At 40.1% G+C, this 26,744-nt stretch overlaps 1 protein-coding gene across 14 annotated transcripts in view; it reads right to left on the bottom strand.

The window, feature by feature from the left end:
• The window catches only part of KALRN (kalirin RhoGEF kinase), a 477,147-nt gene that overhangs the window by 239,890 nt on the left and 210,513 nt on the right, over window positions 1–26,744 (bottom strand). For all 14 annotated transcript variants that reach the window (XR_014956495.1, XM_085584162.1, XM_085584156.1 and 11 more), the window contains 3 exons: window positions 14,759–14,881; window positions 7,804–7,995; window positions 1,046–1,177 (listed from right to left, as the gene is read on the bottom strand). Coding sequence is in view for 13 of the 14 variants with exons in the window: in XM_085584162.1 (XP_085440288.1) it covers window positions 1,046–1,177; window positions 7,804–7,995; window positions 14,759–14,881 (447 nt within the window). In the remaining variant the exon portion in view is untranslated. The remainder of the gene's footprint in view (window positions 1–1,045; window positions 1,178–7,803; window positions 7,996–14,758; window positions 14,882–26,744) is intronic.

Here is a 26,744-nt window from a genome sequence, read left to right on the forward strand (position 1 = left end):
AGCACAGTTTGCACTAGGGAAAAAAAATGGGGTTTGGAGGAAAATCTATCATTCCTCCATGATGACCAGAGCAAGACATGAGCAAGTGGAAGATACATACATACATATATATATATATATATATATATATATATATATATATATATATATATATATATATTCCGTCCTGGAGTCTTCACTTGGTAATTTACTAAGTATAGCAAACACTTCCACAGTCCTCCAGTCCAGCTTGGAAAACCTTCACAGCCAGAGAGATACTCCAGTACAGCACAATCCAGGGAAACTGACTTTTTGTCAGTAGCTTTTACTTTATGCTGTAGCCTGAATGGGGAAAAAAGGAAGTAAAGAACTTCATGTGGGTTTTTTTGACAAAATTCCAGAGAATTTGTCTCAGCATTCTTGGCATCCTCTTTTAAAGGAAGAAAGCACATACCCTATTTAGTTCAGAGCTATTTTACAACAGTATATACAAATACATCTCAGATGGTGCTTAGGGACAGGATTTAGTGGTAGATGATAGTTTTAGCTCAGCAGCTGGACTCAAGATTTTTAAGGGTCTTTTCCAGCCTAAATGATTCTAGAATCTCTCTGAAGCAAAGTCTTTTGAGCATTTGTTGCAATTAGGACTTTACATCTCTTTGATTTGTACACTGAAGGAGAAAGCCTTTGGCATTCTTTGAGCCATTAGCATACCTGTGTTAGAGCCAGGACTCATCCACAGAAGGAAAGGAAAAGGAGTAAAGGTGCTGCTGGCAAAAAGGGGTTCCCAGTTCAGCAGAGACAGCGAAATGGCTCTTCTTTGGGGTGACAACACTGGTTCTAGATTTTCTTTATGATTTCAGATTTGTCCTTTAATTCTTTCCTTACAAGCAAATTGCAGGGAAGTCATGTACTACAGCCTGGGATTGGGTCTGACTCTATCTTTGAATGAGTTGCAGGAATGCAAAGGAAATCCTACTTCATTTAGAAAAGCTGAACTCCTAAATGCAGCCACGTGTCTGTTATCACTTAGCAGATACTCACATTTGCTCTGGGAAGCACATACCTCTGTGTAGGCCTGAGTCACTTGCTCATAGAGGGTCTGGTGATGGTGGATGGCCAGTTCCAGGTCTTGCATTTCTGAGGGGAGGCCTCCATCACTGCACATTTTGCACCAGGCATCCACACCTGAAAGGAACTGAAACAATTCCAGGAGCAATGAGCAGCAGTGCCACAACACAACATCATCAACATCAGAAAACTTTGCAGAGTGCCACACATGACTGCAGCAATGACTGAGAAGAACACAGAAATTACAAAGAAGTCCTTTTGGGCACCTTGGAAAGGAACATTCCCGTCACCTCCTTAGTACACAAAGGATGCCTAGATCCAAAGGAAAGTTTTTTGTTTCTTCTGGATTAAAAATAAATGCTTATTTAAGCAGGTTCAGCAAACACCCATTCTAAAAGCCTTTGCACACCATCAGGGAGGCCACAACACTGCATTCCAAAAAGGGAGGGTGAAACATGTCTAGAAAAAACCACCAGTGTGAAGCATAAAAAGGGCACAGTTGGATTTGACATTATCTCATCTGTCTGTCTTCCCTCATTTACCTGTCCTTAAAACTACTCACATGAGGAACAGAAAACTCCCCTTTAAAATCACTGCTGACATTAATTTCAGTGAAAGAAAAAGTCTGCATTCAAGGAGCTCCCACCCCAGGTCCAGCTCGGTGGGGTTACTACTAGGATGCCAAGGCTTTAAGCCCCTGTGTCACATGTGCTTCTGGCCCAGGTCATCAGTGATCAGATACAATTGTTATAAACGAGCACAATAGGCTAACACCATTACCATCTGAAGGCTGCTAAGCAGCCAGCACAAAATGAGCTGCTGGTCTCAGTCCAGTTCCTGGTGGGCAGATGTCCATGAAGAGGGAGGAAAAAAAAAAAAAACATTGCCATTGCAATTGATATGGTTTAGCACCTTGGTTGGAAGCCTTAACAGCCAGCCAGAAACTGAACACTTTGGGGTGCAAAGGGGTGGAAAAAAATATTTTTCTACTCTAACAGTGTCCAGAGCAGTGCTGATGCACTTTGGCAGAACAAACTGAGGAAGCTCTCCTGGGTGCTGCCTATTCTGTAAAAGAAAAGAGGAATTTGGTCTCTAAGACTCCCACCCTGTTTTTCTTTTAAGCAGGGCTGGCTTCAATGACACAGCTCACATGATCATATTTTGTCCATATGAACTGCCTAATGCCACCTCATTATTTCTCATTAATGCTTTCTCTTCTTCCATCTTTCTGTTAAACCAGCCTGCCACACCTTGGGCTATTTATAAAAAAGAACAACTAATCATACAACAGATGTAGTGCCCTGTAGGACGAATGTATAACACCATAAAAACACCCCAGGATCACAGCTTTGTCACCTCCTGAAGTGTTCACCTGTGGCTTGTTAGTTAAGCACTCACTCACAGCATGAAGGGCTGTGAGATTCAAAGCAAAGAATTCCAGTTCAACCCTGTCTCTGGCATCAGCATCCTTTTTTATTGGTAATGTAAAGCTATTCACCATGCTTCTGTGTAATTAAGGCTATAAAGTGTTTGCACTGTAAACTCTTTGCACAACGATTAGGTGACAAAAGATGAATTCCTACGAGTTCATGTCTACAAAGTACAAGTCTACCAGTGATGACTGTGCTTTCTAGAAAGCTAGAGGCAAGGATAGCAGGCTCTCCTGCAGTGGTTTGACTTATGATCTGATGAATCTGTTCAGATGAAATCCCCAAACATCCCTGCATAAAGCTGAAGTCATCACATTTTGTGCCAAAGTAATGGAATTCACATAATTCCTGATGCAGTTAAGAGCACAGAGCTGGGATCACTATCCCTTTTGGGGCTGTTCCATGAACCTCTTGGTCAAAACAGTGAACAAAAGACCTTTACACCCCAGAGACGAGTGCTCCTGCAGCTGGACTCACACTGTTATGGTTCTTATCAAAACTGCTGAATTCTACCCATTTCAGGAAAAGCTCTTACAGTCCTGTTACTCATCTATTGTCACAACTCCAGACTGGGATTTGCACAGTACGTGAGAGAAGTCTCAAGAAGATCCACTGCACATGTCCACCTTGCTGTTCTGCATGTACCTTTTGTACATAGACAATGTCACAATTACTTTGTTAATTTTGCTTCCGCCCCTAGCAAGAGCAGTCGATATCCTCTGTTTTAAAAAGTTTAAAGGGATTCAGCCTGCCAGTGTTTGATATTCTGAAACAGTGCAGAGTGGTCTGTGCTGTGTGTGCAGAGTCATGCTGGAAGAGCAAATAGGGTTTTTTTAGGGATTGTTGCAAAATGTTAGTTCAGGCCATTGATAGTTCAAAATGTTAGTTCAGACCATAGCATCATTGATTTGGCTATTTTCAAAAGAGCAGCTTTGTTAATTTTTATTATTTGTCACACACTGTGATGGACAAAAAATTATTTAAATGCAACCCTTCATGCTAGAAGCCAATTGTTATCGCAACACAAAATCACCATTTGACTGAGTTGCAGAAACTTGCATTTAAAATTGTAAATTACTAACTGTTAGTTTGGAACAGGAGTCATTACTGTCTACTAGAACTCAATACCATTTAATTGAAATGCTTAAATTTGTAATTAGTTTATTGACTAGAATATTTCCTACTGGGAACATAAAAACCCTTTAAATATGATTTGAAATGACAGGCTAAAATAATTGCCCATGCTTTACAAGAATTTAAGAAAGATTAGGAAGAATGTCTCTCAAAAAATAAAGACGTCCCTACAGTACCTTTGTGTCTCTGATCCAATCCAAAAGCATCTTTAAAATGATGACCTACACTTGTAATTCTCAACCTGAGTTGCAAATTCTGTATGCAAATTCTAACAGGTAATAAAGGATTCTCAGACTTCTTACTGATTTTCTTCAGGGACTGCTCTGCTGTACCAGGTGGTTGCTCCAAAACACAGCTCAGATATTCTGTACTCTGCATTTCTCTATCTTTTTTGCCCAAGCCTTGCTCACTGTTTGCCTCTTTGTGGAAGCTGCAGGACAACCAGGGTGGTTCTACAGGACATAGAAAATTTAAAACAAAATTCTAGTGTGCTTTCATGCCAGAATGGCTGTGGGGAAAGATAGGAAGACAGTCATGAAGCCACTTTCCTCAGTGACTCATAATACCTCTTGCTACCCTGAATTTTTCAATTTTTTTGTATCAAGATACTTGTATTTTTCCTGATGCTGTTTCTGGAATTTTCCTTTATATTTTGGTCTTAGCCCTGCATCTTATCAATATTAACTCTTCTCTCTTCTCTTCTCTTCTCTTCTCTTCTCTTCTCTTCTCTTCTCTTCTCTTCTCTTCTCTTCTCTTCTCTTCTCTTCTCTTCTCTTCTCTTCTCTTCTCTTCTCTTCTCTTCTCTTCTCTTCTCTTCTCTTCTCTTCTCTTCCTTGCATCATACAGGGGAGTTGAAGATGTGCTTAGAGAGATCCAGGCAGAGCTGAGAGATGAGAACAGTAATGTTCATAGTTGAGGAGTAACGTAATATCAAACAAATGGTCAGGGGTCACTTTTCTGAGAATCAGCATAAATGTCTAGTGTGTGCACTTAACACCTACTGCCTTAAAGAGTAATTCTGCTCATGAACTTCTGAGGGTAGACTCAGAACCAGAATTAATTGGTTGAGATATCCTGGCTAATTCAAAACATTAATTCGTGCATTCTGAGAGAACCTGTAGAGTGAACATCTTATGAACACTTTAGCCCATTCAGAGATTACATCCAAAATGGGGAGGACACCTGTGTGGGTGCTTCCCCCACCTGGTTGTTGGTGAGCTGGAAGCTCATCTGGAGTAAATCAGCAAGTTCTCTTGAAATCTCAGTGAGAAAAGACATGTTGTCCTACATCCTCCTGACACTTTGAATAGCTTCAGACATATATAAAACTAGAGAAGCATATTCTCCTTTGCTCTAGAGTAGCTCTATGTTAGCATGAGAAAAGGAGGGGAAATTTTAAAAATAAGAAAAAAAAAAAAGAAATAGGAAAGAAGGAAACACCACCAAAGAATTGAGAGATTTGTAGCAGGTGGAATGATAGGACATTTGGGAAACACCTCCACTGAATCTATTGAGTGGTACCTTGACCTGGACAAAGTGGTTGTTTTGAGTGCAGTCTACTGGCTTTTGATCAGATACTCGTGTTGAAGACTGCCTAGCTGGAGGCTACGTTTGTCTTGTTTTCTTTTGATGGTTTAGCATGTACTAGTTGTGCTTAAAAATTTAAGAAGGACAAGTATGTGCACACACACTAAAAAAAAAAAAAAAAAAAAAAAAGGAAAATAAAGAAAGAAAGCATCCAGCAATCAATTCAGCTGAGTCCCATTCATACATGCCACATGTATCTGCAATAAAAGCCAGGAAAGCACTGTGATTCCGAGGCACATGAAGACAGATGTGAGGTTCAATTCCCAGCAGGGTTGACTTAGCCTTTCTTCCTTCCAAACCAGTCAAATTGCATTCTGTGCAGTTTTCTGTGTGGGGTCTTTAGGAAGAGACCTTGAAAAAACAAGTTTCTTCCTGCTCAGCTTGTGTATTATAGATATTTCATAAATCTCTGTCCCCAGCCAACAGCTCCCTTGCAGGCTGGGGTGTGCCAGAGGCTGAAAGATTATGGTCCTAGAAGACTGGCTTCCTGTTGGCATCACACAGACCTTCAATCAATAGGAAAGAATGAACAAAGAGACTGCAGCAGCTTATTGCACTGGAGAAGGAATGGCAATCTGCTCCAGAGATCTGTGTGAGGGAAGCAGGATACACTCTGGGAGAAATGGCTGCATCTGCAACAAGATTATCCTTGCTGAGAGAACAAAGGGAGCAAAAATAGATTTGATCTGCAACAGAGGAAATAGTGGGTTTATCTCTATCTTTGCTTCACAATAAAGCCCTATTTGACAGTAAGCTCTATTTATTGTAAAATAATGAAGCCCTGATTTGAGTTTAAAAAAGAAACCCTGGCTGATGCCAACTAATAAAGAGTCACATTTGGAATGAATATTTGATAGACAACAGACTTAGTTACAGACCAAATCTCAAACACCTCACTATTTATACTATACAGAGGTTAAACGACCAATTATTAGCTCAAGACATTGGTTTATGCCAGAGTTACTAAGGCAGGGACAAAATGTTAGTCCTGGCTCATGGACACAGTGACACTCACATTTCTTTTCTGTACTTTAGTTCACAGGTTTCACTTCAGTGTTTCTCTTCCACTGAATTTTCTCTTACTGAAAGTGTGGAGCATCTGCTGGCACAATTAGCAGTCTGTTAATAATGAGAAATTGGCTCCTGTCAGACAGCACAAACTTCAGTTTGTTGGGAAGAAGTGCCAGGCAGGTCAGTATAGTTTTCTGGTTTATTGCCTTTCATGCTGCACAATACTTCATCAGCTCCTCAGAAATAGCAAACAAGACTGACACTTCAGACAAATAGAGGGTCACTCATTGAAAAAAAAACAAAAACACAAAACTACCAAAAAACCATGAAGAGGTAAAAACTACCCCAAACATAACCAAGCAAAGAACTATCCAATTCATTAATAAACCCTAACATTTTCATTGTGACTATAGACTGCATATATATATGTTTTGATTTTTCTTTATAAATATATGATGATTGACCAATTATTAACATGAAGACTACCTTTGTAAGGAGATGAAAGTTTTTGTATTGGGAATCTTCTTGCATTATCAGTCCCATCAAAGGCACTGAGTGTGCTTACATGAGTAAGTGCCCAGTAGGGTGAGTAATTGCTCTACGCTATTGCCTGTTGTCAATAAGAAACACGGAATAAAGAAAAATCCATTGTAATTCTACAGTCAGCAACAAACAATGAGGAAAATCTTTACTCTTTAAGATAACCTTTTCTACACATATATTCCATCTTAGCTCTTACAATTTTGTCTTCAGATGCTTGAAGTATGGGTTATTTTATAAATATCAAGCACACCCACTTAGTGGCTTTGGTATTAACTACTTGGAAAAACAAGCACACAACAACACTGAAGAGAGCCCCAAAGCAGTGTTAGTCACTGGAAAATGAATGTATTCAACTATCATCTTTGTTGAAGCATCATTATTAGGTGAACCTGGCTTAGATGCAAAAAAAAAAGCTCAAGGTTTATTCAGTGACATTTTAAATCTTTATTCTAGCTATGAACTCTTGAACTGTTCTAGTAGTTATTAAAGACACAAAATAGAGTTCAGGGGTATGGAAAGTTTTCTTTGATGTTCACAGCTGTCTCTGAAATCTCTGTTCAGTGAGGTCTAACAAAGTCTGGGGCTATGGAGATCAGTGTAAGTATTAGAATGAACTCCGTAATATGCATTAACAATAATATTCTTTGGCTCCTAGAAATTGCCTGCTGGTCTACACCTTTGTCATGTGTGTAATATTCCTCTGCACATACCACATATACATGAGTGCAGATACTGTTTTCCTGACCATAATAATCCTGAATTTATTCACAGCATTAATGAAATATTAGAAATAAAACAGCTTGTTAATGCACTAGTGTACTTCAGTTATGATCAGATTCTTTCTCATTACTAAAGTGAAAACATCATTTCTTACCCACCAGGGGATATGGGCCATTTTTAGGGTGGAAATATTACTGTTTGTTTTTGGGACACTGAGCCCCCAGGAACAACGCTCTCAGCCTCACTGCACATAAGCCAAAAGCCATCAAGCAGTAACTGCAGCATCATTTACTGTGGGCCCATTCTGCCTCTCCCCAAAGCAACTCACCTGCTCAGATTTCTGGTGGAAGACAGCAGACATGGCTAAGATGGTGCTGCGCTCATCCAGAGCTGCAGCAAAACTCTTCCACTCTTGATCCAGCTGGCTGGATATTTGCTTGATTTGCTGGGAAGCATAGTGGCCTGCCTCAGAGAGCCTTGTTGCCACAGACATGATTCGGTTGATGTTGACATAGGCATTCTGAAAATTAAAAAGCACACATAAGTAAAGAGAAGGAAGAACTGTGACCACACTCTGCATTCACTGCACATTCCAAACACCATCACCTGGAGTGAAGCCAAGCAGTTCAGTGGGAGCAATCAACCACCTGCTTCAATATGCATGAATAGCAGGCATACTACCTTCCACTCTAAAAACATATCCCTCTGGATTATTTCTGTACATCCATGCTATTATCTAACACTGTTATCTCCCCCTCTCTCCTTGAATTTATTTATCTAAAACTAATTTGCCATACTTCTGCAATTCACTTACCTTCTAGGGTGTATTCATTGCTTCTATATTATTCCTGATATTCTTGTTCCATTCATTCATATTTCTGGATGCTATATCCACATATCATAAGTAAAAGGTTTGCTTTATGCCCTTTGAGAACTGTCTGATAATCCTTTATAGACATGTAGTGTCAACAAATGGAAAAGTCTTACAGAATTTAAAAGAGCTCATAAGGCTATCCTACAGAAATATAAGTGTTTCCATAGAAATGTCTATTACATTATGGTGTTCTGTTAAAATGTTATCTTTTCTGCAGGCTATTTTAAGCTGTTCACCAGCAGAGATATTATTCAACTCTATTCTGCATTTAGAAGGATTCAAAAGCCTCTAAAAGGGTAATATTTTCTGTTCTTTCCTAAGAATTTTCCATTATTGTTTTTATTCAGCCTTGAAGAAGTGGAAGAATAGTTTTTTCTCAAACTGAACCTTGGACAGCAATGTAATTACATTACAATACCCCCATTCTGCATAGGAATGCAAGCTGAAAATAAATTGCCATCATGACAGTGTCCCACAATGATGCACCATCACAAGACAAATGACAGCTGTCTTGCAGATTCCTGGAAAGTCATTTGATGGAAGCACTTTTCCTTTCTCTTTCCTCCTCACCAGAGGAAAGGAACATCTCAAAATTTGAGATGTTTTGCTAATGATGACTTACTGCTGCTTTCTTGTCTCTCTAAACTATTTCCAAGGGGTTTTAGAAATTTCTGGGACTAGAGTCTGTAAGACCCTCAGGCACAAGGACAGACACAGACCTGATGATTTTAGCAGCATTACTCACGGGCAAATAATAAATCAGAGATGGAAGTGTTTGCTGGAGCAGGATCTCATCAGAGTGAGTGGGAGCAAAATGTGGAAAGGTATCTGCCAATCCAAACATGAAATGCAACAGAGCACTGCCAAGGTAGGCACAGGTCCAAACTAAGTTGTAAAGCAGGGCAAAGTATGTCTGCAAAGTGTGTGGGATAACTATGAAGTACATTCATCATAACTGTAGGTGCTAAAGGGGAAAAAGATTGGGCCCCAGGCCTTTGAGCCACTCAATTCTCCCTGGTAGAACCATGACTGTGACAAGTGTCACATAAATAACATAAATATAAGCAATACCCAGCCTTCAGTATTGTTTTCCCCCTCTTATCACAAAGCCTTTTTTTGAAAAACAGATTTGGCTCAAAATTGTTAGATTAATTTTTAAGAAATAACCTTCTTTTTTTTTTTCACTACAACTAGAGAAACCAATCAAAACTGTTCTGGAGCTTAAAGTATACTAAAAAAAGACACTATGATTTGAATTTTGATCACCAGCCACAGTCCAACATTTCTGTGTGTCCCTCTAGGTTAGAAACTGGAAATCATACTAAATGTTTAAGCCTTTTTCCCAGAAATCCTTCATGAGTAAAACCTCAGCCAAGATAATTTTGCAACATTTCAGGTCAATCCCTTTGATGGAAAGTAGTGCAGTGTCACTACAGGTGCTAAACCTTAGATGAGTTGTGCCAAAGTCATGGAACATTGCTGTGTTTGAAGAAAAAGTTGCCAAAGACGTTTTGATTTCCTGTAGAAAAAGGTGGGTTTCATCATGATTTTGTTTATTTATTTTTATTTTTTATCTTGCGATGCAATGGGCATGGAGGGAACAACTGTGAATTCTGTGGTTCCCAATGGCTCCAGTGCACAGCTGTGGTAACCAGCAGGAGGGTAAGGGAAAATTTAGCTGAAGTGCAGCAGATGTTCTGAGAGTCTAGTTCTTAAGTTAGATAGATTTAGATATTGTTCTGTCTCTTGTATTTCTATACAGGGATAAGGATGAAAATGTCTCTTTCCTATATGGGAATTTTTCATGGAAGGGTACCAACCCACTAAATCCACAGCTCTTTTCAGCAGGAAGCAAGAAGCAGATTGGGAATCACCAGCTCACACCTCCATTCTTTGTGCACCAAGTGGAAAAGGTTCAGAAAACAGAGACTCCTGAGCTTCTCCTGCTCATTTTTGAGCATCAAATGCACTCACATGCATGAGCTCTTCTGTATTGCTGTTGCAGATTGAAATAAAATGCAGTATGGCCTCAAGGCAACCCATAATTTACTTTCAGGAAAAAACCCAACATTTACCTGACCACAATCCACAAAATGCAAGGCATTTCTTTACCACCTGGAAGAAGAACAAACATTGTAAGCCAGGTTTTTTCTTTAATCTTTATCAGCCAATGTGTAATGTTCTGAAGTAAAATGGAAAATCTATGCTGACGAAATTTGTGTGTTGACATTTGAAAAAGTTAAATCTCCCTTGCCCTCTGGTGTGTTCACTTCTATAAACTGAATGAATTGAGATTTTCTTTCTATGTCACTATTATATAGATCTTTCAATCTTAATAGGAAATAAATTCAATAGAGCAACTAATGTCTGTGACTTTGTTTTTCTTTTAGGCTTGGAAAATCCACAATTGTAGGTGCATGGGAAGTCTCACTTTAAATTTAACCTAACCTCATCTTTCTTTCAAAACCAAGGGGGGTACCCAAAGAGGACTGCAAGGGATCAGTCATTTATAGCTATATAAGAGCACAACAGGTCAAAAAATGAGGAAATAATATATTAATGTCTAGAAGTAAAAGCACTTCAGTTGACATTCTGTAGTCATGACACTAGGATGTACTGAAATTTTGGCTAATATATACCTTTCAGCAGTGAAAAAAGTATTTTACATGTACTTGCACAATTTTCAAAGGCACTTCTCATGTTAGAGATAATTTTTTCTTTGCAATATTTCATCAAAATCAGGATGAAAAAAACCTGTTTTCTACAGGAAATTGAAACTTCTTTGGAAACTTTTTCTTTAAACACAGCAATGTTCCATGACTTTGACACAACTCATTATTTCGACTTTGAAACTTTATTCCAAAAAAAGGGGATTTTTGCCTTTTAAAAATCACTGGGCTGGAAAACAAAACAAAAATTTCCCCACATGTACATGGATATCACCATAGGCAAGAGTTTATTTTACAGCTTACGGAAGACTTGAGCAGTGCCTTGTAAGCTCCCATTCCCCTCTTTGTCCACCAACCCTCAGCCCATTTCTGTGGTCCTGATTCTGGTCCCCAGCATGTGACACAGCTGTCCCCCAGCACAGTGAGCACTGTGCACATCCAGGTCCAGCACGAGCCCAGTGTCACAATGAGCACTGACAGTGCTGGAGCTGCAACTGTGGAATGATGTCCCTCGGGGAAATACAGCCACTCATCCCTGAGCACCTCGTGGGCATGCTGGGAGACCTCCCCTCCTCATTAAACCCTCCAAGCCTGGCTGGGACAACACTTTCTTGTGGCACACTTATAAAAAGAACGCCTGACACTCACAAAAGAAAAATGAGCAGTGGAAAGCATTAAATCTGCAAGGAATTTGGCAGTATGCATGTCATTTCCTAGAGGACTAGGTGAGATACTGTGATGGCAAGCAGCAAAAGTGGGCTACTAGAGAAGGGTTCTGCAGATTAATTGAAAGTGAAATTTGATTGCTGAAGGGTTTTTCCTTAAAATAAAATAAAAAAATAACTAGTCTATACTGTGCTACTATGACTTTAGAAACTATATGTGAAATGAGCCTAACACATAAATCTAAAACATAATGTTTCAGTGACAAAAAAAGCCCTCATGAGACATCTTTAAGACCTTTAAGTTTCTATAACAAGAACAATTACACGTAGCCTGTGTAATATTGGATGGCATTTTAGCTCAGCCTACATACAGAAAAATACCGTTCATTGAAGACAGATATTGGGAATTTTCAACAGACATTATTAGCCTTTACATGATAATTGTAACATGTTAGAAATACATTGTGATTTAAGACAACATGGATCCTGTGTGGTGTCAGGTAATTCCCTGACAGCAGAACAGGCAGCAGTATCAGCACTGAACACTCCCATTTTTGTGTGCAGAAAGCAGGAACTCATAATTTAAGGAAGTTATCAGATCCAGGCATAAAAAAGTCCAGGCAAGGGAAATACAAATAACTTTAGTCAGAACAAATAGCATGTACACCAGCTATCCAAATGCAGAGCTACATCCAGTATGCTTTGTGCCATTCTGGAACACTGAGGATTTGTTTTCTAGTGAATTTATTAGACTATTGATATTGCTTGAAAAAGGTCTGAGTTACATATTCATCTTTGTGAAAAGTATTACTGCTTCAGTATAAACACTATACAGCTGTGATAAAGAGTAACAATTTATTTTGAAACTGAAGTGAAAACAAGCACCGCCTTGAATCACAGGGAAAAAAAATAATCTATGCTCTTTATTTGAAAGAAAAACCACACTACAGTTTATTACCTCAAATATATTATTTCCCCATGTCCCACATTGATCATTTAGAAGGAAGAATTACTATTGTAACAAACAGAGTAGCAAATTGTTTTCCCAAAAAGGAGCTTTGGTCACAGCATGCCTATGGAGATGTACAGGAAGACCATGCAACAAAAGGCATGACCCAGTAAACATTAGGGGTGTGCATTTGCTAGAAGAACTGAAGACTGCATTTTAATTATTATTAGCTATGCCAGGATTAAAGGACAGTAGGCACAGTGTAAAGAAAAAAAACCCAAACAACAAACACAATCAAAACAAAACACCTTACAGATCCAAGATCTGATGCAACTTTCACTGAAGTTTGTAGGCTTTTTTCCAGCTAAACATACAGCCATCTTTAGCTACTTTGTCCTCCTCCAGATCTCCAATAGATACTGATTTTAATGTATTAACAAAACAAAACAAAATTTAATACCATAAAAAAGCCTAAACCCCACAACCAAAAAAAGTGCCTCAAGATTTCATTATTTTATTACTCATATTGCTGAGCAATAAACAGCTGAGCTATTCTCAACCCAGCAGTTGCTGATGTATTGCATATAAAAAGATCCACCTAAATTATAAATCAAATTTCTAGCAAAATCTTTAATTTTCTTTTAACAGCAATGATCCCTTTCCAAGCCTAACTTCCAGTTATTTTAAGAAAATAATACTAGACAACATTATTTTACATTACCATATTTTGTGGTATTATTAGCACAAAAAAGGATAAAGGGAGATTCCCAAGCCTGACTCTTCTAATGGTATTTCTGAAGAATTATGACTAAATTTGCATATTTTATAAGTCAAATTAATTTTAATGCACTCACCTCCAGGACACATTTACTTACTGGGACTCTGAGAGCAGCAGTGTTATATGGAAACAGTGTTATCCTGGATTTTGCTAGATGGCACTGTGAGGGCAAGTTTAATTACCGGGTGCCTAGAGCCTGGTTTTCAGTGCTCTGTTCTGATATAATCACCCTAAACACATTAATAGGCATTACAAACATTTCTCATCTCCCACTGTTATGCAATGCCCTAGTGAGGCACAGTGCTTTAAGTGGGGAACAGCTAGCTAGGTGGAAGTGGCCTGTGGAATTCAGGCCAGAGAAGTTAATTACCTGCCCTGGAATTTGGCCAGAATCCCAGGGTTAATGCTGTAACCTGATGAAAGCAGTGTGGGCTCTGTCACTTCCTCGGGTGGTCGGGATCTCATTTTCCCATTTCAGGCAGCTGCTCTCCAGTGCCTTGCCCATGGGCAGCAGAGCAGGTGTGGCTCTGCAGTGACTTACACCACCAACTTTAAGCATCTCTGAGGTGTCAGCCCCCGTGCTGGAGCCTGACCCTGCACAGCAGGAGGAGGTTCACCTGCTGGAGTGCTTTACTCAGGGCAAGCTTTGCTGTAGTTGACAGTGTTAAGAGAGAGGCTCATCTCTGCACTGCACAGCTGCAGCAGGGGGTAACATGCATTTTGCTATCCACTGCAACGATCAAAACATCAATACAGCCTGTCCTCATTTCTGTGCTGAAAGCAGGGCAGTTTCCAGGACAAATACCTTATGTCTGGTAAGAATAAGAAAATGAGCAAAGCACTTATGAAGGTATATTGATGGTTTTTCTTGTTTGGAAAAGAAAGGCAAATTGAGTTGCATTCAAAAGTTCTGACCAATTAACTGAAAAAGACAAAATCCCACTGTGGCCACAACTGACAGCTTGATTAGTGTCTCCTTCTCAAGGTTTTGAAAAGTACCTTATATATAAGGTATATACCTCCACCCTCTGTCGAGGGAGAAGTATAAATTATTAAAGTGCATCCTACAGCTCTCATTAATTCCCAGTCAAAGAAATATGGAAAATAAATAATATTGTATTTGCTCTCCAAAATGTAAACAAACTCAGCAGGACTGAGCTGCTTTTAAGTCAAGGAAGTTATTTATCATGCATCAGTGTCTGGCTGGACAGAGCAACACCCTGCTGCTGCCTCAGCCAGCCTGGCCTTCCTTCCATCACCTCTCACAGGTCCCTGGTCCCTGAGCACTGGAGGTGGCCTCCTGTGCTGGCCCTCTCCTCCCCCGTGCTGCTCCCAGCACTCAACTCACCATGGAATTCATGGCAAAGTGGTTGTGCTGTGTCTGCAGGTCCAGGGCGTGTTGGTAGCTCACACCGATCTCTGTGTGACTCTGCAGGAACAACTCTTTGTTGTGGCTGATCCAGTCAAACATCTAGAAGGGTTCACACGAGAGAGAGAAAATAAAGACAGAGTTAGACTAGGAGAGAAACAGTAAGAGACAGTGCAACATATAAAAATCCTCTTCTGAGATAGATGTGTACGCAATATAGCCAAAATCATCCCACCTATGATGCTCAATAAAATAAACTGTGGTTGAACAATGGAAGCATTGAAGCTATCACCAAATTTCACTATTAACAGAATGATAGTTCAGGAAAAATAATTTATTAAACATCTTCAGTAAACTTGATCCCACAGTCTTTTTCTATAAATAATGGGAATTTCATATATAGAAAAATGTCAGCAGAGGGAACTATAATCAGGGATTGCTTCATTGACCAAAGATCTAGCAGTTGATAAAGAACTTTTAATTCACAAATGGACCAAAAATTCCATAAATATTACCAATGCAATTTTCTCAAACCCCTTTATTTTTTAACTATATATAAAGTTTCCAAATATTACATTCAAATAGCCAGCTGATTTCCTACACTTTTATTACCTAGATCTTTCCAAGTTCAAAGTCAGAACCCAGCCTGTCTGCCACTTACTATTTTTGGGAATGAAGAGAAAAAAAGAAAAAAAGTATTTTATTAATATCTATAGAGAGCACACATTTCAACTTCTTCCACTTCCAAATGTATTCCCAAGCAAAATGGATTGTTCAGTACTTCAGACACAGATAGGAATGTATTGAATAAAGCTGATGAAACTCATTTCTTATTCAGAATCACATCAGTGTGACATTTCAATCTGCAGCCCATTCATTCATTATAAGCTGTCAGAAGTTCAGAAGTCAGCTAAGAGATAGTGCATTTATGTTTTAGCTTGTTCTGTGTTGTGCTAGAGACTAAATGTATTCAAAGTGAGAGCCTTTCATTCTTTACTCCTGACTGCAGCTCTGCAGGCAATTACAATCTCAGATCTTTTCTGCAAACTTCTTTTGCAGAATCCTTAAAAATCCTTTAAAACCATGTTTTCTTATCTCCATTCCAGTAAGCTGGGGAACTGTCCATTAATAAGGACTATTTCGTATTAATAATAAAAATAGTAGTAGTAGTAGTAGTAGTAGTAGTAATAATCTAATAACAACATCAACAACAAAACTCCCTAATTCATTAATTCACTATAAAAAAGAAAAACTAATTATGGAGGCTGCACAGGTCAGGTCAGTGCAGTCCCTGGTGTTAAAGTGTTTTAAGGCAAAAAGGCAGTGAAGCAGCTTCTGAGGGTCAAAAGATCAGTTCAGATCTTTGTTATAACATTTCCACGTCCTCCAAAAAAAAAGCTGTTTTGTTCTTCAGCACTGCATAACAATTTTTGACCCGTGCCAGCTGAAGAACATGCAGAGCCCGCTGCTCTGTTGCTGTAGCTGCTCAGGGTCAGTTCCCCATTCCCTGTGGAGATGGGGCTCCTGAGAGGAGAGAAAAGGCCCTGCATGGGTCACCTAAAATTCCTGCAGGAAAAGCAGCATTCCATGCTGAGCACTCGATCCAGCATGGGAGTGCTCTGCCCTATGGAGAGGATTTACAAAAATAACACTGAATATCCCTTCCAACAAAAGGCAAATAAACATTCCAAGTGTCACCAAACATACTACACTGACCTGGTCCCCAAGAAACTGTCACATATGCCTGAGTTCTTAATCTTTTATTTATGAAAATACACTTGCAGCTATAGAGTCTAAATCAGCCTTGCATTTTCTGTTGATAAATAGTCCTAAAAGCCAAATTTGATTCAAGTTACAAAGATGCAAGTCTAAAGTAATATCAATGACACAGATACTTTCTACCAATGGAGATGATCAAGCCTATCACCACTTTTTCGGGAAATATAAGTAACAAAATTTTTGCAAGGATGAGGTCAGAGTTTTCAAACATTACTGCCAATTAAGCAGAATGAAACTACCTACTACACCCGAAGAGGCATTAAAGCTTTCTCACTGGATTCCTTTTTCTCCCTTTATGCAGATTTAATAAGCAGCATTAGCACAACATAAATTGCACACTTGTGGGCTTAAGGAAAAAAAAAAAAAAAAAAAGGCAGGAAAAACATCAAGGTAAAAAAGAAAGGAAAATTCCATAACAGCCAAGTTCATGTCCTAACAACAAGATTTTATGTCTCTGCGGAAAGACCAACAGAGATTTCTTGTAAGTAGATATATGTTTGATGAGAACATTTTTTTTAATGTTCTAAACAATCTAAAGACAGTCAGGGAGAAAAAAATTGGCAGGAATCCACTATAAATAAACAGTAAATTTAATATTTTATGCTCAGCAAAGCCAAATCAGTATCTTTTTAAGACAAGTAATTTAAACAAGTAATCTATTGTTCTGTGGATAGGGAGCATTTCCTTTATCTAATCTATACACTTAGTGCCAGATGAGAACCTAGTTTAAGTTAAGCCATGCTTCTCCCTTTTAATGTAAAATAATCAACTATTAAGAAAAAGAAAGGAAGTTTTAGAGATGATTTGCCCTTTCTTTTTCTCTTGTTAAATAAACTGAAATATGACAACAGTTTAAAGGCTGTCCTTCAAGAATTTTGAGCAACACTGAGCAATAGACCTCAATGATGAGATATGTATTACACAGTACCATAGGTCACAAGATTTCCTTAACAATGATGGGATTTAAATAAATATATAAAAATGGGGTATTACTTTCCTTTGAGATACAATGGATTGTGTTTTCAACCTTTTTTCTCTGACCAGAAACTCTAAAATGGTTTTAAACAATTTTCTCATAATAATGTGGCTCCAAGTGGCAACTCTGAAAATACCAGATGAAATGTGAGTTTAATTATGTGAGTTTAAAATGTGATGGTGCCATGAGAGTTTGCAGTGTGTGGCCAGGAGGTTTTGATATGAAGGTCTGTCAACATTGTCTGGTCTGGCCCATATTACCAGCAATATTTCCTGAAAGCTTTCAAGTGAAACTTGTTTTCCACATGAGAAACTCTGATGCTTCCTTTGTTCCTGAAGCAAGTGTACTGCCTCGTTTGTTTAATTAAAATGCACCATTATGGATGTGAACGTGCCAATGACCCAACAAATGCTATTTCTCTTAACCCTGCAAGGACTGCCCCAGTTTCAAGGGGCTAATGTGGACTCCTGGAAAAATGTTCAAGATCCTTTGACAAGTGAGTTTTCCTGTCAAAGGAATGAGTTTTTAATACAATAAATATCAAAGCGTGGAGAATTTGCCCCATGAGATCAGTTTAAGCCAGATAGAGTGCCTCAGCAAACAGATTTTCCATGTCACTCTAACATTGCTATACAGCACTGTATCAACTGATCTCGTCCCATCCATGAAAAAGACTCTCTTAACAAACCTAGTCTAGTGATTATCACAAAATTAATGGATCTTTAATTATTTCTGTGACTTACTTCTTAGTTGGAGTCATGCTGACTGCCAGTGAAATAATTCTGCTCTCAAGCCTTCTAATCACTCCTGCAGTCATGAATTCACACTAAGCAGCAGCACAGAATAACTAAGATTGGACATTACATCACTAAAAACATGTGAACCAACTGTCCTCAATGTCTCCCAGACTGGCACTTCTCCACATTGCTGTAGATAATCTGGAGACAGTAAAGTACTTAGGAGTTTTCCAGTGACTGAGAAGCAGGGGGAGGGGTTAAGCACACTTAAAAAAGAAGATAAACTTTCAATGTGATTATCTCTTGTAGTCCTGTTTCTAACAATACATAAAGAAAATTGAATGTATATGCTGAAGAATCTTAAGTGCTACATTTAATTAAGGAAATTAGTCTTTTACGAGAGTCAGAAGAATTAAGAATGATGCAAAGGATCTCTTCCCTGTGCATTTTTAAGAATCTAGCCTCACTGTCACTAGTGATCATATATGCACCAGTAATTATTAAAGATGTGGTCTTGAGGCAACTTCACTTGAGATTAGGGTATCAGATCACATCTCCAGCAACAGTCCTGTTGGCAACAACGAGTTCTTAACCTCATGTTTTGTCATCATAGTTGATGAGTTACTAGAAAATCCAGGTTAAGTGTTAGACCAAACAGCAGGTCTCAAGCTGGTCATGAATAAGTCCTACAGAGGGAGAATGTGGCTCCATATTTTCCCTGGATTTGTAACATCTGGCAGGCCAGTGAGTACAGGGTGAGAACAGCTGTTTGAGAACAGACAAGAAACATGCGGATGTGGAACAGCATGTATGCAGGCTGTGCACAGTCCAGCTCTACATCAGCTAAAATGAGATTCATAACATGATTTCAGATAAAAACCTCTGCTCTCTGGCTTTTGTCAGTGCTTGCTGAGGAGCATTAGCACTGGATTCTGAACACAGTGGTGCAAAGCACCACAAGTTGATGTGCCCACCACATGGCTGGCAGCACACCCCATGCCAGTGGTATTGATGGGAGGATTACAGCCCTCATGGCCTTGGCAGCCAGTGAACTAAACATATTTATTAATGAAATTGTTTGTACATGCTGGAAATAATAAATCCCAAATCTATTGAACACTATACTAGGGCTGGAATTAATTATGAACTGGCTTGTAGCAAATCATCTTCTCTTTAAGTTCTGAGCCATAAATATCAAACTCATATGGTTAATTAAGGGCAGGATGATAACCATTATAACCATGTAATCTTGAGGAACAATATAGGGTACATGTAAAGAAAACGGTTCCAAAGGGATATTCAGGTCAAGTCCAATCACTACTTTTGGCAGCCAATCATAGGATAAAATTTCCTTTCATAAAGGGATGAAGCTCCACCTGAAAACTAGTGAAGTGCTACAGGCCAGCTCCTCTTATGACAAGCAATTCCAAAAACTTTCTGCTTCTGTTACTGAGCTCTTTGATAAGCTCTGATCTACACAAGGCTCATATCCAGTTTATACACATTTTCTCTTAGGTCAACATTTCCCTGTAAGTTAAAACGTTCTACCAGGTGTTAAACCTTTTCCAGTGTGGACCAGGTAGGGTCACTGTCTCTTGTGCTGTTTGTTTTACTACAGCCCAGCTTCTTAACATACACAGCCTTTCTCTGCACTTGTTTTAGTTCATGGGTATCTTTCAATCCCAACTAAGATCCTAAGGACTAACACTAAGGACTTTGTGAAATGTTGATTTTATTTCTTTTTTGGAAATACTCCAGTTGACATCATTTAGGATTACTTGTGCAGTGCTTCTGGTATCAGTTCTAGAAAAGGAGATACAAAAATGGGAGAGCAACAGCTGCTGGATCAACGTCAGTACCTTCTGCTTTGCCTCACTATCTTTTCTCTTGGTAGTTCCCTGCACAAATACTGACAAAGACCAGTAGTGTTTATGTGATTTGCTCTGACAAGCACAACTTGGGTGATGTTCTGAATAAGAGCAAGTTCAAGAGCACTTAAGGAAAATATGAGGCAGGGTTTTGAAATCCAGGTAATCATAAATGCATTCCCTCACTATGCCTCCATCTGCTGCTAACAAAGAGACAAAATATGTTAATCTAAAAGAATGTCTTGCCTGTAGTTGTGGAGAGAGTAGATTACTAATTATATGGTAAATGAAATCCCCATTATATTAGTGCTTTCCAATCTCTTCCAGTCTGTGGACCCCATAATTTTTTTCAAGGCAAGCACTGTAGCCACTTAAGGCCTTAGAAGAATAAATCTGTTTTACCAAATACCTGTACCAACCACTAAGGAACTTAATATCCATCATTCACAGGTTGAGAAATGCTGGAGGTAAGCATACATTGCTTATTAAAGAGAGGTCCATTTAAGAGTCCATGTGCATTTTGTATTTTCAAAACTGTCCACCCAGAGTTAAACTGAATAATTGACAACAGAAAGTGGAAAGTTCCACTCTGAGAGCATCTACAGCTAAGCAAGTTCATTTTCATATGTTTTCACAATATAAACAAAATAATAACACACACACACAACAGTAACTGCCAGAGTTCCTCTCCTGAGGTTTACAAAGTTTCCAGCTACAAGGTCTATTCCTATCTCATTAAGGGAGTTCAAGTATTCACAACAATTCAATTAAACAAAAATCAAGGCATATTTATTACATCTTTTGCAATTGAATTTAGCCAGTATTTGAAGAAAAAGAGTACTGAGCAACAGATTTGTGGTACATACACAGTCTACTGACATGCAAGGGCATGATCCAGGAAAGATTTGCATGTGAGCTAATTTTAGAGACAATCAAGAAACTCCCCCAATGTCTCCAGACTAGAATTGAAACTACAGTTTGATTGGAACCAGCCATATGTCTAGGTCACCTAAATGTCTGGGAAAGGCCAACAGAAGTGTGTGAAGGAGCATATGGGAAGCGCCAACAGTCTAAAGAATCAGGATTTCTACCTGGAACACAGAAAAATCCCTCCAGTCAAGCCTCTGAGCTACATTCAGCAGAACAGAGGACTGATGCTGGCTGTCCAGGCAAGCTGGTCCCTAAGGGATGAGGAGCCAGAAACAAAGACTCAGCAGGTAGAACAGAGAGCTCATTTATCAGAGCCTGTCCCACAGCCCCTGAGGTTTACAACTGACAGCAACCAGATTTAAGCAGGAGGACATTGCACAAGTTTTGGTACAAGACGAGTCCAAGCCTAAGCCATGAAGTCAACCAGCAGGTCAGGATCAGGCCTGGTGAGGGTAACCAGGCTCAGATGCAGCCCCAGCTACACAGCAATGAGGGAGGTCCCAGGTCATGCCACAAAACGAGTTGATGGATCAGTGCCTGGCTCAGCAGGGCCCGTGGCCAGGCAGAGCAGGGCTGTGGCAAAGCTGGCAGTGATGTTGGTTATTCATGTCCAGCAGTGCCCACAGGGCCCTTACAGTGGGCTGGGTACCTCCACAGTCACCAGGAAAATGCCTGTTCTCAGGTAGGAGGGTACTGGATCCAGAATAAATTTTGGACTTTAAGAAAAACTTTGATAGCACATCTAATTTTTTTTTTTCATTAATCAACAAATTTTATGAAATTTTTTTCAATTAAAAAAACCCCTCCAATCTGCTGTAATTCCTGTTATCACTTTATAAATACAGCCTTAATTAAATCAAAGCACTCGTAGCTTTAAAATAGAACTCTGCATACATCTAAATGCTTTGCTAAGCCAGGGCTTAAATACAACATGGTGTTTGTTTTTGTGTTTGTCTCGTGTTTACGGATGGTGACGGACAAGCCAATACTTCTGCCAGATCTTTCCCTTTCACATGTGCTCGGCGCAGGCCACGGCCAGGATAAATTGGTGTCGTTCCAACGAGGCCAATTTACACCAGCTGAAGATTCAGACCCACAGCTGTATTTGTGTAAACCTCAATGCTGCATGAACACAGTTTTTCCATTATGAATATCTGTGTATATGATTCATAGAGTACAGTAAGTAAGGCTACAGCACATTAAATTATTCCAGACAATGGGCCCAACTGTCAACCCACTAGAAAATTAGCAAGATGTGTGACGTGACAAATAGGTTTGTATTTATAGCAGAGCACCACTTCCAACATACTCACACTGAATGTTCCCACTAAATGCCAGAGGAAGAGATCTGTGTCTTTTTCTCCTGACCCATATCAAGCCACAGCCATGCACAAAGTAAGGTATGTGATTCCTACAACGCTGAATAGAGAAGTAGTTTTATTGTTGAAGGTGGGAGAAAATTACAGATCCTGAACATAAATACAACTAGCGACATCTGGGCGTATTTTATACGTCTGCATTGTTTGCTTGCTTTTTGAGATATTGCACCTTTCCATCACACTTAGTAACATCAAACACTCAGGCATTCCTGGAAAGGATTTTCTGTTCCTTAAAATGGAAATGGCCTTTTCTGGGCACAGATCATCTACAGAGAACTGCTTACTGTCTAAGTGGAAATTAATTAATTGGTTGGATAGGAAATGTAATACTAAAAGATATAAACAGAAAACAGCCACACTAATGGAAAACACAGTGTAAATTATAAAAATTACCTCCCAAATGTAGATCTTCCTCTCAGTTTTCAGAAGAAATTTTCATTCAGTTGAAAATGCTGTCGGAGTTTGGTGACTTTGTTATAGACCCAGGTTCTATTCCTGGCTGAATGTGTAACATTCCTGTGACTCCAAATAGCTGCCACTAAGAACAAACCAACCAGACAGATGTTTGCTGGTTTGTACAGAATCATGGCGTTTCCCCTACCAAACCCATGTGTGTCTGAGGCCCAGAGATGCAGCTGGGTGTAACCACAGCTTTAAACACCTGACATGTCAAGCTGCTTCATGTCTAGTGCTGGGATCTCTGCAAGTTGGAAAGCTGAAGGCACCAGCTTTCCATTGGACTTTGGGGTGCCGAGCCCCATCTATCCCATCCCAAAAACCAACCAGCTCAATGCTTCCCTTGGCTCTGGCAAACCTGTGGAGCTGGGAGGGCAAACAGTGTCTGCACCTGGTGAGGTGGCACAGGTGGCTCTGCAGCTGGCACTGGGTCTCACTACCCTGCTGGCAATGCTGCTGGATGTCACAAGGTGGCCTTCAGGGGATCCTGAGCTTCCACCACCCACTTCCTACCAGCTTTGGCACCAGGGGAGGCCCCATCAGGGAGAACCACCACATGCCAGTGCCTGACCATGCTGCCAGAACATCCATCAGACATAGAACACCTGGACATAAACTGTCAGGGAAAGATAATGAGCATTGCTGAGGGACACTGTGCTGGAGACACACTGTGGGGTCACACCTGAGGGACAAGTGGCCCATGTCAGAGCAGGAACTCTAAGGAATAGCAGCAGAAAAAAAAATAAGCATCAGAGAATAGCTGTAACAGCAGCAAAACCAGACTCATGTGAATATTATCCCTGACATGCCCTGCTGCCCACCAGCCCACCAAAAAACTTTTGACGGGCTGCGTATAAACCAAGACAAAAATGAGGGAAATTTAAGCTGGTGAAAAGTAGGTGTTTATGGCAGTGTTTCCTGCTTTTTCCTTTCAACACTCAAATCAAGATCAGAAATTTGTGTTCATAAGCTTTAAACAGAGCAAATTTCCTCAATTCAAGACTGTTTTGTCTGTGACACCTCTTCAGCACCTGTGCAGGACATGAGGCATCCAGGACTCTGGTGCCAAATAATACAGAGGAGTCTTGCAAGACACGAGGGTTCAAGAAAATATTTCTGAATTAGTTTCTCTGTAATGTGCATGATTTGTAAGAAGGAAAGTCAGAGCCACCTGGTTCAAAATGACACTGATAACTTCTGGAAGCTATCCACAAACCATGTTCCTGTTTTTTCCTCTTCAACTCTCACCAGCTCCAGAGAAGACAACCTCTCAGCTGTACACCCACCTCTATCTGTTCTCTATAAATAGATATGAAGGGTAATTTAAGACACACTTTTAAGTCCCCAAGCTCTGCCAAGTGTGGGCCATTGAAAGCATTTCAGCCAAGCCAGGAAGACATTAATTTAGAAATAATCACATGGCTACATCTGAAAGATGCTGCACAATAAGTCTGTGAACCTCACGTACAGCTTAATTACATTATTTCCCGACAGCTAGTCTCTTGCCACCTAACCTTTTTGAGGATCAAAGCAATAAATTAAAAAAAGTCCAGCTTTCTCATATTTTTCTAGATGTGTGGGCTTGGTTACCCTCTAGAACATTTGTGTCTTCTCGTCTTCATTAGCTAAAGCAAAACTTTGTATTTAAAACATGTTACAATCATCCTTTAAAATTAGTTTTAATTCTGTACTCAGGTGCCCAAACTCATTTTTGTGCCATACTGATCAGGAGAGCATTACTGTGCCTCCCAGTGGTGCCAAGTCAGAGATGCTGAAAAGTTCTCAAAATGCTCCCTTATCAAAATTGGCAAGCGAAAGAGGGAGGAAATTTCTGCAAATGCAAAAATATTCCATCAGAACATACTGCCTTCAATTATTTTTGGACCCGTTCTAATGTTCAGGGAGGAAGCAGGAGGAATAGTAACTGCGTATCCCGTGTCGGCAGCAGGAAACTACAAATAGCAGAGCACACCATGTTCCAGTTCCAGCCGCAGCGGCCGCGGAGCCGCTTCCTCACAGGCAGGGCTGGATGGGGAGCTGCTGGAGCCTGGAAACAGAGCAGGAACTGCGCCATGGTCGGGCAGTGCTGTCTGTGCCCCTTGCACTGAGAGGTCACGACTTGTGCGGGATGCTGCGGCCTCAGTGGGACAGAGCGGCTGGAACTGTGCTGCAGGGCACGCTCAGCATGGAGGAAACACGCAGCTCTTCCTCAAACCCAGCTGCAGCAGTGGAGTGAGGCATTGTTAGTGTTTTTACATTCCCATAGAAAAGATCAGGTTCAGTTCCAAGTGCTGTGGAGGCAACATATTTATCTGCCAATAAAAGAAAAAAACCCAGCGGATCTGGCAGCACAGGGCAGGATGAATTAATAGAGAAAGAAGGAAAGCACTGAGAACAGGCTTCTTGTGCGACAGGAGGCAAGGCAGCTAACCCCTGTGGTTTTTAATTCCCAATTTTTAGCTTTCAACTATGCATTCTTTGCACTTAATTTTGCTGCTCCAGTGCCAATCCAGTTCAACAGAAATCAGTGTCCGGCAGATGATTGCCCTTCCTGATGGACAGCTGTCCACATCTGAAAAATTAGTACAAATGCCTTCAGAAGATTCCTGTGTTCTTTGCTTCTGGAGTCTGAACTCGGGTCATGGAAGTGTTAAGAGAGGAAGTTTGTACTCTTAAAGCTTTTGAGCCAGCAGCAGACTTGTTGCAGGGGAAACAGAAATGTCAACAGGAGGCTACAAAAGCGTCCTGTCCCTTTGCCACAGAGACAGAAGTGATGGTTACAGCAATGGAAGGTGGCATTCACCACTAGAATCACAGCCGCAAGGAAGAGAATTTCTGATCTATATGTATTTACCCTGGTCCCTGTATTGATCTGCTCAGCAGGCAAGGCAATCCCACACTTCCGCAAACCAGATGGCAAAATGGGGCTTGTAGCTGCTTTCAGTTGTAGGAGCAGCACAAAAGCATTTGGTGTGTACTTGTGAATTTGTCCTGTGGTTATTAGCTTTGTCCCCAAGCTTTCTACTGATGGATGGAAAGGCAGAAAAGCAAACATTCACACAAAGGAAGACCCCCTGGTCTTGACTGATAAGTAGGAGAGTAGCAGGATACAAGCTTGACACAGTGGAGAAGCTGCAAGCTCCTTTGGAGCATCACTAATAATGAAGACTTTTTTCTTTTGCAGTCCAATTAGCCTAAATAAGTTCTATTTGTGCTTTGAGGAAAGTTAAGGTAAAAACATCTATAATGAGCTCCCAGTCTTGCAAAAATCTAGTATTTTTTTTTTTTCCCTACAGGTACCAAGAACAGGATCTTATTAAGTGTAACCAGCAGTGGTCAAAGTAATGAACACTTCCCACAGAGCCCACCACGATTACTTCCCGCTCCAACAACTCTTCACTTTAGATTGGGAACAACAAATTGTGGATGGCATCAGCAACCTGTCAGGAAGTGGCTTCTGATTAAAGCCAGCAGATGTCAGCTCGCTGCATCTTTAATTCAGAACTGCAGCCTGCAGACAGCAAGTGCCAGCATGCAGGTTCTGAACTGAGAGATGCAGTCTATGCAGGATTCATACTCCTCTCAAAGATGAAGGGGTTTGCAAGTAATTTATTGTTATAGATGCTGAAGTTTTGCCCCCACAGTTCCCTAATGATTCTTTGGGGCCCGTGTTTAGGTAATGGAAATGGCAGATTTGACACAGTTTAGCTGCCACTCTCAGTGGGAAGGTGCAGATTCCACTATGAAATCTCTTTAGCACATGACATTGACACTCACAGCATCACAATGAACTGTCAACACACGCTCTGTGCACAACCACCCCTTGTTACAATGTTTTTT

The sequence above is a fragment of the Lonchura striata genome, chromosome 7 (genome assembly GCF_050655825.1).
Source record: "Lonchura striata isolate lonStrDom1 chromosome 7, ASM5065582v1, whole genome shotgun sequence".
Taxonomy (NCBI): Eukaryota; Metazoa; Chordata; class Aves; order Passeriformes; family Estrildidae; genus Lonchura; species Lonchura striata.